At 39.3% G+C, this 16,931-nt stretch overlaps 2 protein-coding genes and 2 long non-coding RNA genes across 9 annotated transcripts in view; 3 read left to right on the top strand and 1 right to left on the bottom strand.

The window, feature by feature from the left end:
• rbm20 (RNA binding motif protein 20) overlaps positions 1–2,696 on the top strand; it is a 52,243-nt gene extending 49,547 nt beyond the window's left edge. For all 4 annotated transcript variants that reach the window (XM_020084457.2, XM_020084458.2, XM_069530622.1 and 1 more), the window contains one exon: positions 1,632–2,696. In XM_020084457.2, coding sequence (XP_019940016.1) covers positions 1,632–1,700 — 69 coding nt within the window. In that variant the 3' untranslated portion in view covers positions 1,701–2,696. The remainder of the gene's footprint in view (positions 1–1,631) is intronic.
• Positions 2,697–4,128: 1,432 nt separating this feature from the next.
• On the top strand, positions 4,129–12,561 carry pdcd4b (programmed cell death 4b). 2 transcript variants are annotated; one of them, XM_020084094.2, is made up of 12 exons: positions 4,129–4,237; positions 4,667–4,777; positions 5,058–5,375; positions 7,465–7,559; positions 7,788–7,901; positions 8,002–8,223; positions 10,276–10,373; positions 10,897–11,011; positions 11,185–11,292; positions 11,419–11,529; positions 11,642–11,781; positions 11,866–12,561. In XM_020084094.2, exons 2-12 carry the CDS (start codon positions 4,735–4,737, stop codon positions 11,924–11,926), a joined length of 1,425 nt encoding a protein of 474 aa, XP_019939653.2. In that variant the 5' UTR covers positions 4,129–4,237; positions 4,667–4,734; the 3' UTR covers positions 11,927–12,561. The 2 variants fall into 2 exon arrangements, with proteins under 2 accessions (XP_019939653.2, XP_069385826.1); XM_069529725.1 differs by lacking the exon at positions 4,129–4,237 and having other exon boundaries at positions 4,557–4,777.
• Positions 12,562–14,895: 2,334 nt separating this feature from the next.
• LOC138411096 (uncharacterized) lies at positions 14,896–16,056 on the top strand. Of its 2 annotated transcripts, XR_011243756.1 has the most exons (3): positions 14,916–15,078; positions 15,764–15,849; positions 15,956–16,056. It is a non-coding gene; the product is annotated as an uncharacterized lncRNA (long non-coding RNA). The 2 variants fall into 2 exon arrangements; XR_011243755.1 differs by lacking the exon at positions 15,956–16,056 and having other exon boundaries at positions 14,896–15,078; positions 15,764–15,878.
• LOC138411097 (uncharacterized) lies at positions 15,844–16,347 on the bottom strand. Its single transcript, XR_011243757.1, has 2 exons — positions 16,207–16,347; positions 15,844–16,025 (listed from the first exon to the last, which is right to left on the bottom strand). It is a non-coding gene; the product is annotated as an uncharacterized lncRNA (long non-coding RNA).
• Positions 16,348–16,931: the final 584 nt, after the last annotated feature.

Here is a 16,931-nt window from a genome sequence, read left to right as displayed (position 1 = left end):
TACAGCACCTGTTCGTGAGTCGTGAGTAATGTGTGTTTCAAACTCAGCACATTCATCACATGCAAGTTTTTCTTTCAGTCTCTCTTTAAAGATTTGTCCTATTTTTGGATGAATTTGATTTATTTAGATCACATGCAGTGTTTTCTCATCACTCAAAATTCAAGTTTAAATTGGTGCTGTATCTCTTTGCATTAAGCAAAGACGTATTCTAATATACTCTGAGTGTAGATCCAAATGTCAAATCGCATCTAAAATTTCTCTCTGTTTCTGCATTTTAATTTGATATTCATTTAATGTCAAATAGATTTGTAATAGCTTACTGGAGATGAACTTGTTAAGTGTTGTACAACAGTGTTCAGGTGTATATGTACATTATCAGCCTTAGAATTCTTTTCATATCAGTTCTGAAAATAGTTTTAAAAGGATTATTTCTTTTTAGTTTTCTGTTTAAAATCCAACTCATCAGTACATTTTTTTCAGCATTTGAAGTAAAATATAATAACCAAAATATATGAAAATAAATTATTCTGTTCTCAGAAACAGTTTTTTGTTTATACACTCTATACTCTTATAAACGCAAATGTTATTATATTAATTTGGCGAAATGAACAATATTGCTAAAATAACTAGTTTTATAGTTTGCGACTCAATTTACAGGACGTTTTGAGTTTTATTAGTATGGTATTAATTTTGATGATTGATTAACATCATCAGTTATCATTACTGTAAATTTGGAAATTAGAAGAGTTTTCATGACTTTAAAAGCATCATCTTGTTGCTCTGGATTTTGTTTAAATGATGATAATAATAATAAACAACAGTAGTTTTTATTTATACAGCACCTTTATGTGTAAAATGCATCTCAAGGTGCAGTAAAAGGTTAAACAAATAAAAGACAGATTTATCCAAAACGAAAAACACTTGATTGCAGTCATATGGGCGAACACAACACTGATACATCCAATCCTGTGAACTGTATTAGGTTTCTGAATATTGGCCATTCAGCAGCGGGCTATCTTGCATTTCTCTCTTCCCCGGCAGCTGAGGCAAACCAGAGGAGCAGCGATTCCCTCACATTTGACGGATCACATTCCAAGAAGAAAACAGTTTTAGTTTTTCACAGTTGTTCTGTCTGTCAAAGTGTCTGTGTGTCCTGGTTTTTTATGGTTTTGCTTCAGTCATTCTTACATCCATATTAACTGCTTCATTTACATAGCTGAACCTAAACACTCAATATATTTTGCTGTTGTGGTCTTCTTTGATTTATAGATATTTACTATGTTAGTGACATTTTGTCTCATTTAACATTGTAAAATACCTCTGGAAGTAGTTTTAAAACTAAATATGATAATTTATGCTTTGTTTTTAACAAATGATGCAAAGAAACAACAATATTTAAACACTGGTAGATGGGGGGGGGGGGTTAAGACCAATGCTGATGATATTTTGATGAAGCTGGTATTTGTTGAAAATCTTTTTGAAATTTAGACTCCTGGTGACTGTGGATCTTGTCACTTTTTTGGTTCTAATTTAGAAAAAACGCTCACGTCAGTTTCCTATTCTACACTTGCCGTACTAAATATTGAAATATAATTTGAATTGAAGATTTTTATCTTTTTTATCTTCCCCAGAAATATCTATCACAGCTGGCGGTGGAAAGTCTGTCGGACGCACTTTCTGAACCCACGGCTGCACAGTGACATCAGCTCGACCTCTCACCTCTTGTGCAGCAAACAGCGGAGTAAAGATTTGTGTATGTGTGTGTGTGTGTGAGGTGTCGGTGCCTGGCTCTGACCAGCTTCAGCACAGATAATAAAATAAAAATAGAGTATGTGGACAATTGCACTGGTTTCTGGTAATTTGGTGGGAGGGATGATTGCATTGAAAATCCCAGCTATGGATGCTATCAATTTTGTAATGTATAGTTTTTTTGGTTGCTGGTTTTTGTTTTTTTGGTTTACAATTTTATTACAGTTTATTGTATTGGGTTGTGTGTGAATTGATTTGTTATTTTTTGAATTGAAATGTATTTGCAGCAATGTGATGAATAAGAAGACAGATTTCTTAAGTATGGGCTCATATTATTCATTTAAATGTGGTTTAATTCTAATGAGAGTTTTAATTTGTGACAATGACAAACTTGCAGCTCTAAAATGACTTGAAATGATCGCCACTGAACGTTTTTACTCAGTTTAAAAGCTGAGGCAGATTCTCAGGTTTGTTGTATTTCAGTGTGTGGCACATTACACAAGATTTAAATTTATATTTATATCTGGGGCTTTAAATGCTCTTGCAGTTTTTCTAACTATCATCACCCTGTGCCTTTTTGTCCCTGCATTGTCTGTCAGGTAAAAATGTAAATAATTTCAACTAAGAATAAAGGAACTGAGCAAAAGTTCTTTATTTTCTTAAGGTTAAATGTTGGATTTAATTCATAAGACAATCTCAGTCATACCTGCCAACGTGATAATGCCTTAAATATTGGAGACCTTAAGCTGGACCATATGTTTAATTTAACAGATTTAAACATGCAATGTTTCATGTTACAGTCATTTGTGTTAGAAGGATTATCAAGCCAGACTCTGTTTTTGTATACTGTGAACAATAATCCTGTGTTAATGCTGTTTTCATATGATTTTTCATGTGACTTTTTTTGATGAAAGGAAAAAACTTCAATAAATGTTTCAAATATTTAAGGTGCCTCATCAATATTTCAACAAGTGTAAATTCACACCATAGAGCCTGGAACCGCTTTCAAAAGGTTCTTCTTTATTTCTAGCATTGGGACTTTGTATACTTATCAAATGTAGTGTGTATGTAAAGTGGTAGAATGGTTATATTTTCTACACAGGCTTGTTTCAGTTAGGACTTTTGATTTATTCTGGGTCTGTTGTTAAAGAGCGCCCCCAAGTGTTGAGGCAAAAGAAGAAACAATTTACATGCAGATGAATTTATAACTCAGTTTGGATGTTTTTTTTTGACAATTAACGTTGCTGCTGCACAAATTTGTCTTTTTTTATTAAACATTTAGTGTAAAACAAAGATAATCCATTGTTAGTCCCACAACAGGGACATTTGCTGTGTTACAGCAGCAGAGAGCTCAATCAAAAATAAAGCCATCTTTTAAATTGCACAGACTGAACATAGTAGGTATTGCACAGTTTAATGAAGTTACATGCTTCTTAATAATTGTTCATATTTACTATCATAATAATAATAATGAATTATTGCTCTTATATAATAACCATAATAATGATTATTATAATAACAACAACTATAATAATTCATATTATTGCTTTCGTTGTTGTTATTTTTAGTAGTATTTAAGCAGTGACCCTAGTAATAAACTACATATACTGGTATATGCTACCATCTCTTTATTCAACTATACTGACTGAATTGCATTTGCATAATAACCACACAAGTATTGTTGTCATCATCATCATTATTATTATTGTTATTATTATATTACTATTATTATTACTATTATTTTTAGTAGTATTTAAACATAAGTATACTGACATAAACTACCATCTCTTTATTCAACTATACTGACTGAACTGCATTTGCATAATAGCCACACAAGTATTGTTAACATCATCATCATCATCATCATCATCATCATCATTATTATTATTGTTATTGTTATTATTATATCACTATTATTATTATTAGTAGTAGTAGTAAGAGTAGAAGTATTTAAACATAAGTATACTAACATAAAATACCATCTCTTTATTCAGCTCTCCTGATTATTATGATTATCATTATTGTCATTATTATTGAGGTTTGTTATCATCATTATTCACATTTTGTTGTTGTTGTAGTCATTATCATTAGTATTTAAACAGTAAACCCGATTATAAATGAAACATAAATATACTAACATAAACTACCATATCTTTATTCAACTATCTTGATTATTATTATGCTTGTTGTTGTTGTTGTTGTTGTCGTCATCAATGAACCACCATGTTGTCGCTGATGTCATGAACAGTACTCTCCCATCACACCGGGTGCAGTCCTGCAGTAGTAACGACAGGGGGCAGCCGCTCACAGTCAACACAGAACACACCAGAAGGAAAATCCCGTGTTGCGCTGTCATTGGCTCGTCGTTTTAAATCTCACGCCCCCTCCGGCCAATCAAAGGACCAAAACACGGAGCTGCGTGTGTGAGTTGCTGGGTCGATCAGAGGAAGCCAGTGGGTCGGTGGTCGCAGCTCGAGCTCAACAGACGGTCAGTGGTCTCACTACGACTCTTCTCAGCCTCACGGTCATATTCTCACCGTGTTGTTACGTAGTTGACGGATTTAATGGACGTAGCTTGGACGGTTGTTCACCGAGCTCACGCGCTGTGTGTAGTTGTATTTGTGCCTGGACGTGTTGGAGATGAGTGTGTGATGGAGACCCTGAGTGCAAAGTGCAGCTTCTGTTCGTGCACATGATCGTTAGTCGAGTTATCGCAGTGAGAAGCTGGAGTTCGGCCTTGTGACGCAGCTCCTTCCTCTCTGACACTGAGCGTTCAAGCTAGCGTCAGCCATTGTTTGTCAACAGTGTGACTTGTGTGAATGAGGGGGGGGGGGGGGGCGTGTTGCAGCATGTCTGGACTTGTTATTATCAACGCATGTCTGCTCATTAATGTCCCATCTCCTCCTCCACGGTGCAGGTATCTCTCTCTCCCTCTCTCTCTCTCTCCTTGTGTTTCTGCAAACTCTTATTTCCCTCCACACAAACATGGCAGCTGACTGCGAGGCCTGGCTGAACGCAAACCCCGTAGGTGAGTGTGTGTCAGTGACAGAGATTCAAATTCTCCATCAGCTCAGTGTGATGTCAGGCACCGGGACTGTTTTTTGATGCGGATGTGGTTCATTACTTCCTGCAGCTTTGAATACAGCTTCGATTTCATTCTGCTGATCATCCTGCATCAGTGACTGCAGAAAGAAATTGACTGTATTTGCACACAAGTATGAACGCTCAAGAGCTTTTCATTCACTGCTTGTGAATTAAACACATGCACGCGTTAACTCTCTGCCACTTCTGTGCTTGTGATCCAACAGAGGCCGGGGACCTGAGTGACTCCTTTTTATCTGGAGAGGAAGACAACGGCAGGCCGGCTGTCTCCAACAAAAACATCAGCACTGAGATCAACGGCAACTGGCTGTCGTCGTCTAGCAACAGCATCCACGAGGCACGACTCAAGGCGAAGGCCAAGCGGAGGCTGAGGAAGAACTCCTCCAGGGACTCAGGCCGAGGAGACTCACTCAGCGACAACGGGGATGTGGTCAGGGGAACGTCTGCGGCACCCACCAGCCCCAAGAGCAAGCTGCTGGACAGGAAATCCAGACTGGGGAAGGGCAGAGGCCTGCCAAAGAAAGGTAAGCTATGGTACCGAATACATCTGATGTTTCAGTTTCCCTGATTATCAAAGGGTAGCGTTTCCCCTGCTGGTCATCGCCTCGGAGGAGCAAATGTTGGAGTCACTACTGTTTCAGAACCTGGTGCTTCAAAGGGAAAAAGACCCTCATCACTGTGACCCACTGTTGTCTTCATCTGGTGGTTTTCCATCTCTGAGCCATAAACCAATTAGCATGTAAACAAATGGCTGCGTGATCTGGAGCAGCTCACACCCATTTAAGGCGCTTCTTGCCATTTGCTCGGCCAAGCTTTTGTGGAAATTTCCACGAGAGGAAAAAATAATAGTGTGCAACAGAAGTTGCTTGTGTAAGCGATATTTTGAAATGTTGTACCACAAGTACTCACAGATACATATAAGCAGTTATTAATTGAAGGTAATGTATTTGATCCTTTAGGTCCAGTTATGTGTTTGGTTGTGATATATTTCTTAGTGTGTGCGACACCACTTTTTAATAGCATCAGGCATTCAGCTGAAAATGTTGCATAATGGTTTACTGTGCTTCTTTATCCAATTTATATATCGAGCCTTAGGATAGATCCTGTGATCGGCCCTCATCCCTCTCCCAACTGTCTATTGTGCACAACATAAACACCAGAAATGCACAAGTAGATCAGAATTTAAAACGTCACTGCAGATCTCCATTCAGTGGTGGAAGAATCCACTGTTACATGTCCTTGCAGTCTGCGGGACAGTATGTTCACTGTGCTCTGTAAAACCAAAGCGAGTGTTTTTGTCTTGGCACCGTGCCTGTCTGTTTTTTCTGGTTACATAACAAAACCGCACTGTCAGAGGTGCCCCGTGTAACATTAGCTGTGTGCTGTCCTCCATGCATGGCAGTTTTTGAAAGACAAATACAGAAGATGTGCAGAAGTAGGACTGGTGGTCCCCACGACCAATGTGGGCTGCACTAGATGTAGCTGCATGATATATGTGACATACTGAGTGGGACTAATGGGGGTTTAAAGCATGTCACACAAGCTGCTTTTAGTATTGGGCTTCTTAAACTGTCTGCAATCTGTTGTGGCTGTGCCTCAGTGCCAGCAGATGTTTGTTTGTATAACATGCATCACTGAGGGCTCACCTCCCCAAATGCAGGGATTATGTTAGAGTATGTTTTGGTACCACTGGGTAAACATTTCAACATGAGAGTTGGTAAACATCACACAAAGATAGTGATTCACAGAACATTAGTACCATTACTATAAAAACTCTTATTTCTGTTTTGACCACTCAACAAGACTTTTCTGAATCTAACTCCAAGTTGAGAATTATTCTGTTTGAAAATAGGAAATCAGATAGAAAATTGTTGGATTATTTCTTATTTACTAAGTTTACTTTGTGTTTGGTTGATTAGTTCGAGAGTTTATGAGGCACACAACACAAGACACACACAACAGGAGACACACACAACCAGGATGTTGTCGTTACAATGACAGCAATGATCAGGATTATTGGTCCAACCCCTTCAATTAAAAACTGTGTGATTGTGAATGATATGTTTCACTCTTAGATCATCTATGATCATCTGAAGTCTATTTTCTCTGCACAGTGGAGACGCAGCCCTGCGGCACAGAGGTGGTTGAGTCTGGGATTTGTCTCATTCCAGCCCCATTTCTAGAGCTCATTTTATTCTTAGTTATGCATAAGAAAGAAATCGGCCAGTTATAGGTTTTAAAAACATTTAATGAGACCAGCACAATCTTTCTGTTTGGTACATGACATAATGTTGTGTAACACTCAACATCAACACCCCCGCTTCTCATTGTGAATGCTTTGAAATGGTTTGCAGAAGTTATTATCTCAGCAGCATCGAGTGAAAAGGCCCTGATACTCACAAAAGCTGCTTCTTCACTTTCCTTCCCTAGCAACCAGGAAAGTGTGAACAAACAAACTAAAGACTTTTTCTTTTCAAACACAACAACTCATGATGCAGTTTAACCAAGATTTGTGGGCCAGTAAATCTTTTGAAAAGGACACGGCCATATTGCTTTTACACAATGGCTTGTAATGATGTCAGATATCATGTCTAACATTGTTGCTGGCCGCAGGTGGGGCTGGAGGCAAAGGTGTCTGGGGCCGATCCGGTGAAGTTTATGAGCAGGAGCAGGTGGATGAGAAGGACCCCAACTATGACGAAGCCCAGGTAACAACTGCAGTGTTGAGTCATTTCAATAGAATGAGCACATAACACTAAAAATCCACTAAACTCATCTCTCATTTGGAGCTTATGTTTCATTTTAAAGACTTTTTATTGTGTAGATGATAACATGTACTGTAAGTAAATGTTACCCCATTGTAGATAGTTTCAATTATTTGTCTATGCAATGGATACAATTGACAAAAGAGACTGATTGTGATTGTGTTTTGACAGGAAAACTGTGTGTATGAGACTGTGGTCCTTCCACTGCAAGAGAGGGACTTTGAGAAGACGGTTGCCCCCATAGTGCAGGAGTACTTTGAACATGGCGACACAAATGAAGTGGCTGTAAGTGTCACAACGTCATGCTTTACAAAGAGCTGTGAAAAGTAACAATAATTAAAAGACGGTTCACTTTTAACAAGTTAACGCTTCTCTCCATGTCCAGGAGCTACTTGCAGAACTGAACCTGGGGCCCATGTGCAGTGAGGTGCCCTCATTGGCTGTGTCACTGGCCCTGGAGGCTAAAGCCAGCCAACGGGAGCTCACCTCCAGGCTGTTGGCCGACTTATGTGGACCAGTTCTGTCACATGGTGACGTGGAAAACTCCTTTGACAAACTTCTCAGAGAGCTGCCCGACTTGGTCCTGGACACACCCGGAGCCCCACAGGTGAGTGGAGATAAGAGTGTGTGTATGTGTGCACCTGTAGCCCAGTTTCCAGCTCAATGAACATAAGGGTTATCAATATAGATTTTGAAAAGTTTTCAGACCTGCACTGAACTCCAGATAATCTCTTGGTATTATCTGGAGGGGATGTACAGTATGCAAGAACACAAATGTCTGAGTCAGATGCTGTGGACTTTCTGCGGCGTTTTTCCTGCCAGCAGAGATTGTCAGAGTGAGAACAGAGCGGGGGATTATCTGGAGGATTCACAATAATGGTGTGTTAATGACATTTCTAACTCACGACAGATGCTAAACTGATAAAAACAAAAACTAACTAATATCTATATGAAACTATATACTATATGAAAAGGAGGTGCCACACATGTAGGAGAAAGAGACGATGATGTTTGCTCGGAAAGACGAGCTTCGAGAGTCTTTGGTGATCAATGTCTCTGTGCTGTAAACAAAAGCATGTGATCGCCACAGTGAGATTCCTGTGTGTGAACTGTGAAACCGAATGAGCTGACTTTGACTCAGTTTTTGTTAGAGGATATGGGTCCGATGTCTGGTAAACAATATTTCAATATTATTATTTTATGATATTTATTACAAAATATATGCTCCTGGATCGACGGTGAGAATTCAACTAATGTTTCTCATTTATGTTTTAAAAGAACCTGTAGCTTTTGTTCCCATCTAGAACATGTAGACAAACTGATTTGCAGAACCAAAAGACTCTTCATCTGAAAATGGAGTTTCTGTTTGTGGTGTTTGAGTTTTCTACACAGTCTGAAGAAGCACAGGGGAGGGCCAAGTTTGGTTCAATTTCATCATTGTTAGGGCAGTTAGATGTTGTTAGGACATTTTGGCTGATCCTTACAAATTCAATGGGCTATTTGAGGGTTAAGACTTGGTTGTAGGGTTAGAATTAGGTTAGGGTTAGGTATTTAGTTGTGATGGTTAAGGTTAGAGTAAGGGGATAGGGAATGCATTATGCCAATGAGTGTCCTCACAACCACAGAGAGACAAGTGTGTGTGTGTGTGTATTTGAGCTCTTCCCTTTTCAGTCTGCACAGACATGAGATCTCTGGCCATTGTCTGTCTGTTCTCACAAAATGCAAGCTCAGCAAAGGACGCTCAAAGGGTTATTGGTCATCCCACACACACACACACACACACACACACACACACACACACAAAACCAACCCCTCCTTTCACTGTCTCATTCAGTCTCACTGGTCATTTCTGTCCCACAGATAAAGGGGCATTATGACTCTGCCCTGCCCCCACCTACTTCGCTTCACCCTTTCACTCTCTCTGTTTCCCACACACACACACACACACACACACACTCTGCTCTCTTTCTCCTCATATGCCTGCCAGTCTAGCCAGAGCCACAGATCAGATGCGATGGAGCTGCTTGTTGTCTGTGCAGAAACAATGATGGGTGATGAGAACAGGCTTTGTGGAGGCCAGAAGAGCAAAGCCAGCTCTTTGGTTTTCTCTAAATCATGCACTCGAACTACTGTAAACAAACTCACCCACATGTCCCTGAGGCCACGGCCTGTCAGGTCATTATTTTCATGGCCTCTGGTTGATAGAGTTTTGTAACGTTGTCCCTGTAATGTATAAAAGCGGTGATGCAGCACATTTTAAACCTTTAGTTATTGGACTTAAAATTAAACCTTTTTAAAGAAATTAGTTTAAAACAAAGGTCTTCTCATCACTATATTGTTTCCTACTGCAGGAGTTTGCTGTTCCTCGAAGTAACGAAAATTGTTAAATCTAAATTCCACTTGTCATAATATAGAAAATAATAATAATAAAATAATATGACAAATTACCAGATTCAAAAAATAAAATGGAAGCAAAAAACAACAAGCCCTACAAACAACTTGTTGACAACCAAACAACCCTCCCCTCTGATTTCAATGGACAAAACCACAGGTCAAATGAGAACCCTGGTGAATGGAGTCTCCATCAAACTGTTCAGAACAATGTGGTTTTGTGTTAGTGGTCGTTTACATTTTTTCCTCTTTTGTGTTTCTCTTCCAGTTGGTGGGTCGGTTTATTGCACGTGCTGTTAGCGACCAAATATTGTCCAAAGGCTACATTGAAGGTTACAAGGGCAAAGTTGACTGTGAATACACAAGGTATGTGACTGTAAGCAAAGCTCTGCTGCTTGTGATTAAAGTTTCCTGTCTTTCATGCTCTTATCATGAAAACTTTGAAGTTTTTCATGACAGGAGCATGACACAGGAAGTAACATGTTTTCAGAGTTTATGTTGAGGTGTGTTAGAGATCAGAATCACTGCTCAAGAAAAGAGGGGATTCAGTCAGTAATAATACGGAGAAGCTTTTATAGCAGTTATATCATTAAATATAGCATAAAGGATATACTCCTTCTTTTCACTCTCTCTTTTTGGATACTTAAAAAGTGATAGAGACCTTGAGACTTCAAGGAGGAAGGTATGAGACAGGTGGAGAATCTTAAACGAACTTGCATGTAAACAAAAGTATCGAAATGAAATGTATCAAACGGAACAGGATCAACCTTTTTTCATATGAGAGCAGAAGCAGTGTGATCGTTTGAATGAACAAAGGAATGAGAGTTAGTGTTGCAGTGTGACAACTTAAACCCACACATCATGCCTGTTTTTTGTTTTTGTCTCTCAGGGCGGCTCTGGACCGGGCTGCAGTGCTGCTGAAGATGAGTACGGGGGGGCTTCGCATCGACAACAAGTGGGGGATAGGTGGGGGCCAGAGACCTGTCACACAGCTCATCAAAGAGGTAAATAGTTTCTGGTAGATAACCTCCTAAAAATGATAATAACAATGCCCTCTGTTACTAATAGTAACTCCGAACAATTCCCAAATATGGTTGTTGCTTAAAACCGTTTGTAGCTGTAAGAAAAACAAACGCCACAGGTTAGTAATCATCATTGAATCTCTCTTTTCTTCCAGATGAACCTGCTGCTGAAAGAGTACATACTGTCTGGAGACAGTAAGGAGGCTGAGAGATGCCTGAGAGATCTAGAGGTTCCACATTTCCACCATGAGTTTGTTTATGAGGTAAATACTGTGATGCACTACAGACGTACAGCACGGTTTTGTGCTGCAGTCTGGGTTTCTAGTCGCTTCTATAGAAAGTTGTTAGTGCTGATACAAGGTTGTAAATACTGCTGCCTCTTCCCTCAGGCTATAGTGATGGTTTTGGAGTCCAAAGGAGAGAAGACTTTCAAAATGGTTCTGCAGCTGATGAAGTCACTCTCTGCTTCCTCCATCATTACTGTGGACCAAATGAGAAGGGTATGCTGCCACCTGGTGTTCAAATGTTTTACAGCATGGTACTATTTCAGAGAGAACCAGTTTACTTGTTTGTCTTTGAGATTGTTTCTTATCCATTTTTTTTCCATCACAGGGCTATGAAAGAATTTATATGGACATTGCTGAAATCAACATCGATGTTCCTCGTGCGTACTTCATACTGGAGCAATTTGTGGATATGAGCCTCAGTGTGGGAGTCATTGATGTGAAGTTAAGAGATCTTTGTCCCTGTCGGTAAGTGCCCTGGCTTTCTCAGACACGCACGTTCATTTGACCTCTGAAGGACGATCTTCATGATGTGATCTGTCTCTCGTTCAGAGGCCGGAAGAGATTCGTCAGCGAGGGAGACGGTGGTGTCGTCAAACTTGAAAGCTACTGAGGCGCCCTTTTTACTGTACAAGAGGAAGAAGCTACTTTTTTACTTACGTATTTTTCAAGATAGTTGGGTACAATATTTCTCCCTTTAACAGTCTAAAGAATCTACATTTTTGCAACTGAGGTGGGCTAAAAACAAACAAACTGCACTTTCCAATTGAGACTGAAGATTACTTTCTCCAAGGTTTTTCAATATAAACATTTAAATAAGCTAACCTTTGAAGTGCCACACCTCTCAGTGTCAGTCATTCCATGTTGTTTTGTACAGTATTTTCTTGATTTCACTGCCACTCCTTTTGTGTTTTCTAGAACACAGTGTTTGTACAGAGATGACTGCTTTGTGTCAAGAGCTTTACAAAGGGGTTTAAAAAAAAAAATAAAGGTTGTGAGTTCAGTATAATACTGTCTCCCTTAATAGCTGCTCTTTCTATGCTGTGCTTGTCTCTTTTTTTGTCTTTATACCCTTTAAAATCACAAAGATATCATAATGGAAGGATCAAGACTTAACAAAAACAAATACCAATCGAGTGACTTCACAAAATGGTGTTCAGAGTGTTTATTTTTATATATTAGCAATACTGGTTTGTGAAATGTACTGCGTATTGCTTCTTGTTTGTTCATTAAACCACTATTAAATAATCCAAGACTGCTTTTGTGAATGTCACAATATTAACACACACAACCAACCACATGTTGGAAAAATGTTAAACTCTTCTCTCTAGCACATTAATTAGTACATTAATTCGCTACATTCAATCAGGAGGTGGGTAACATTTTGTTGTATGAATTACGGTCAAATTGCAGGTACAACAATACAGTTGAAAATTCAGTTGAAGTACAAATGTATCTACCCATGTTGGAATAACTGGCACTCAATGATTGTTGATTACATGCAGTAAATCATTTGACGATGATTCATGAACACTAAGAAGAGGTGTGTAGTGATGCAGCTTAGGTTGACTACTCTCACCACTTCCCCTGAACCTCTCAGCTCCAAACATCCACCTCTTCATGTTGCATCTCACTGTCCATAAAAATACTTAATCTATTAGTGCTTGAAAACACTGTGTCCTCCATCTAAAGGAATGTTCTACCAATCTGGCTGCTTCATGCTGGTGCACGTCCTCCATAGAGTGCTACTGTGGCTGCTCCTTCATCGCCAGTTCCTGCTGTTTGACGGCCTCTTGAGCCTCCATCTGCATCTTCTCCAGTTTCTCCAGGGTGACGGATTTGAGTGGGAGCAGCTTTGGCTTACAGAGAACCATGGTAGGGACGTCTTCCATGGAAAGCTGCCCTGTGGATGTAAAAAAAAAAGAAGAATCCTTTAACCTCAACCTCAATTCTCTCTACTACAACTATACTAGATTTAAATGTGAAGATAAATGAGGAAACTGAGGTGCGTTGTTGCTATTTTTACATCTGCCAAGGAGGTGATGTTTTCAGTTTTTTTGTCTCTTAGTAAGCAGATAACGTGAAAGAACCCATTACATTTTGGTGTTAATCCAAGAATTTTTGCTCATTTTTAACATTGCGAGATATGACGATTTTCCACATATTCATTAATTTTTTAGAGAATAATTAATGGATCTTGATGAAAAACAAATCAGACATGTTAAGGGCACTGATATTTATTAGTGTGTGCAATTTGCTTTAGATCAAAATAAAAATGTGTATGCATGTTATATTTGTAGGCTCTCAGTTGTGGCCCATCTCATGCCATTTTTAAAAAATCAATGTAGCACTGTTCGTACACTTGTGGTGCTCTGCCTCTGAACAGCCTGCACACATTAGAAGCCATTACTCTAGAAATCCATTTTTATCCAGCTTTATATTGCGACAACGTCAATGATGCTGCGCTGCACAAGAGACTGCAGAGGGGGAGCACACAGCACAGAGCACCCACTGACTGATTTTGCAAGCTTTTGCAGATTTCTGAACAGTTCACATGTTGTATCGGGCTCCACAAACAGCCTTTTGTTTGAAACCACTGCTGCCAGAAGAGCTAATGGCTTTGGCACAAACCTTGTTTAGGCAGAACTTCTCTGAATATTGACTTGACTTCTGGCATTGTGTCTTCTGAAAGGTAAACATATTAGATTATTTCATTTAACAAAATTGAAATTAGCACAGATTCACAAAAAACAAATGCAGAAAGAAAAGCCCAAGATTCAAAACGATGACACTGTGGGATCAGAAAGAAAAAGCTGCTGCCAATAAATAACAGGTATTTAATAAATGGTGAAATCTAACTCATGAAGCAGTCACAAGAAATAAGCAAACTGATAGGGACTGCATTTTGTAGGATCTGTGCCACAGGCTTAGTAAGTTACACGCAGGGTGCATGTACATGCAGAGTAATAATACTGGAGTTTCAGAGATACAGAAGATATGATATTCAAATACAGATTTGCAGTCAGGCGACATCAATCACAGGCAGCACTGATAACACCAGATCGTCCTGAAGGGACGATATAAGCTAGCATTAGCTCATTCTGGGCCAATGTGTGAAATGCAGCTTTTGCGGTGTGTCGGATTTTCACGTTTTCATCGTGTTCAGTTTCCACAAGACAGCTTTGATACAGCGTCAGTTCTCTAATGGCCGAATCTACCATCGCGAACCTTTTCGATCTAACTTATCGGGCTGAGGGCAAGCGGCAACATCCCGGGCTGAGCGCTGAGGCCAATACGGAAGTGCAAATAACTGCAGTTCACTGGGTGGCCACTTGAGGCTGGCTCCAAGAGGGAGTCAATTCCCATTGACTCCCATGTTAAAAAGCCCGACTTTAGAGCAGAATTAAACGTGTTTACAGCCTGGTTCAAAAAACGGTTTTAGTCTCAATCAGTAAGTTCTTCCTCCATGACAACTCTGGGGGGGGTGAATTTTTTTCTAACTCGCTCGTTTCGATAATATAGAGGTTTGAAATTATGAATAATTATCACTTGATTGACACGTGACGTCACCGTTAGCTCGTCACTCTGGCTGTTAGCCTGTGGTCTGCTCGGCTTCACCTGAGCTAACAGGCTAATCCCCGTCACCGAGCACGAGCGGAGTCTGTGGGGGAGTTTTCACTCACATGTCGGATGAATATCATCGTTTGTTGTTCGGCTGATTGTCCTGACGGAGAAGTGGAAGACGTCTGTGCTGCAGTGTCTGTGGTGAGTAAAGTACTGTCTTTGATTTACGTGTCAGTGGTGATGAGCAGGTATCATTGTTACCTGGCTGGTTAGCTTAGCTCCGCTAACCTCGAGGCAAGATACCAGCAGTAACGGCGATGCTAACGGGAGGGATGGGAGTTATTAACCCGACATGAAGCGTCCACACAGCGGAGAGAGGAGCGTTAGTTTATGGTGATAAATCTTTTAAACTGAAGGCGACTGTGTGTTTAGTGAATATCATCAAGTTAGATATCTAACGTTATGTAAAGTTGTTCAGCTCGCCAACCCATTTAGCTTGACTACGTCACTGTGAGTAACTTCAGTATTAATGTTTTATTAGATTATTGTTTCAGAAATAACGTTAGTGCAGCTGCTGCAGCGTGAAACCTAGTGAGCTGAACTTTATTTATGAATGAACAGTTTACCTACCAGGTATAGACCTGTTTTCATAACTTACTAACAATTAAAGCACATTATTGCACATGATGCATTACATTATATATGCAATACTTTTAATGTGAAAGAACTCCATACTGCACATTCATTGTAGTACACTGTTTAATCCCAAACCATATTCAGATACATACTTAAATATCCACAGAATATAAGGACACAGACTTTGTTTGAAAGTAACAAGTATCTCTGCAATAATGCCATACTTTTATGTTTCCTGTCATTTTATTAGGGACGGACGAACCTGAGGGACACAGCTGTGCTGACCGTGTTCTGTCTCTTATGGCAAAAAAGAAAAGACAACACTTTTTATCTAAGGTTTATTAAATCAGAAAGTAAAAGATGAACATTGTTGTGATAGTGTTAATTTTACCAACCATAATGGATATAGAAATTGACTCAATATTATTATCATGTTGACCAGCCTGAAGCTGCCGATCTCCACCATGTTGCTGCTGCCACAGTGGATTCTGAGGACATCAGGTGTTGCAGTGCTTCATGAAATGAAAAAAGTCACGTTAAAGGATGTGTTATGCTCAAATCATTGTCACATCTGTAGATATTAAGGAACAGAGGAGAAACATGATTATTTACAGATACTGTACAATACAATAATTACAATAATTTTGACACATGTAATATCAGCTGTGTTAAGCAGCCAAGATGGGTACTTACAGTTTATTCTGTGTTCAGCAGGTGGAAGCACCACAGATTTCAGCCAAACTGATGTACTAAAAGAAATAAACATTGTATAAATATATAAAATGTCTTTCTACCACATCTGTAATATTCAAGGGTGATAATCTCTCACAGTGCTGGTGATAACTTCAAGTCCCTCAACTTCTCGCAGTGTTAAAACAGATACATATATAATAAATCTGAGCACTGTTTACAACAGTGGTGTGTGGAGATTATAATCACATCTAAACTGTCATATAATTACACATCTGCACTGAGTCTAATTCACTGTGAATTCATAACAGGCTAAAAAAGAGGTTGTAATAGTAATGGCGGTTATACAAGTCTGTATCACATGCAGCTTAATAATATTAACTTATTAAAATTACAATCAAATGACAAAACACAACTCTTTACTAAAGCTAGTTAACTTGCTTCAAACTTCATTAGATGTGTTAAATAAACGGTGAATTACCACAATAACATCAAAAACCACTTGAGGCATGTAAGTATATGTGGTATGATTATAATAATAAATCAATCAATAGGTTTTGATGTTGTAAAGTTTCAGGGTAACTTACCTCTGTTCGGTTCATCGTTACGACCGCGACCATCCCGGAGCAACAACACCGCAGCGCTAGCCGGTTAGCAGTCGCGGGTAGCATTTAGCCTAGCTCCTTAGCCTGAGCTAACCAGGTAACGATAAGCTCTGTGGGCGTGGC

Source organism: Paralichthys olivaceus, chromosome 8 (genome assembly GCF_024713975.1).
Source record: "Paralichthys olivaceus isolate ysfri-2021 chromosome 8, ASM2471397v2, whole genome shotgun sequence".
NCBI lineage: Eukaryota > Metazoa > Chordata > Actinopteri > Pleuronectiformes > Paralichthyidae > Paralichthys > Paralichthys olivaceus.
Note: the sequence above shows the minus strand (reverse complement) of the source record. Positions and strands in the feature narration are given on the sequence as shown.

Coding starts and splice junctions, on each gene's coding strand:
- pdcd4b (XM_069529725.1), top strand. CDS start 4,639: ATGTCCCATCTCCTCCTCCACGGTGCAGGTATCTCTCTCTCCCTCTCT. Junction 4,778..5,057: donor GCTGAACGCAAACCCCGTAG/GTGAGTGTGTGT, acceptor GTGATCCAACAG/AGGCCGGGGACCTGAGTGAC. Junction 7,902..8,001: donor GCGACACAAATGAAGTGGCT/GTAAGTGTCACA, acceptor CTCCATGTCCAG/GAGCTACTTGCAGAACTGAA.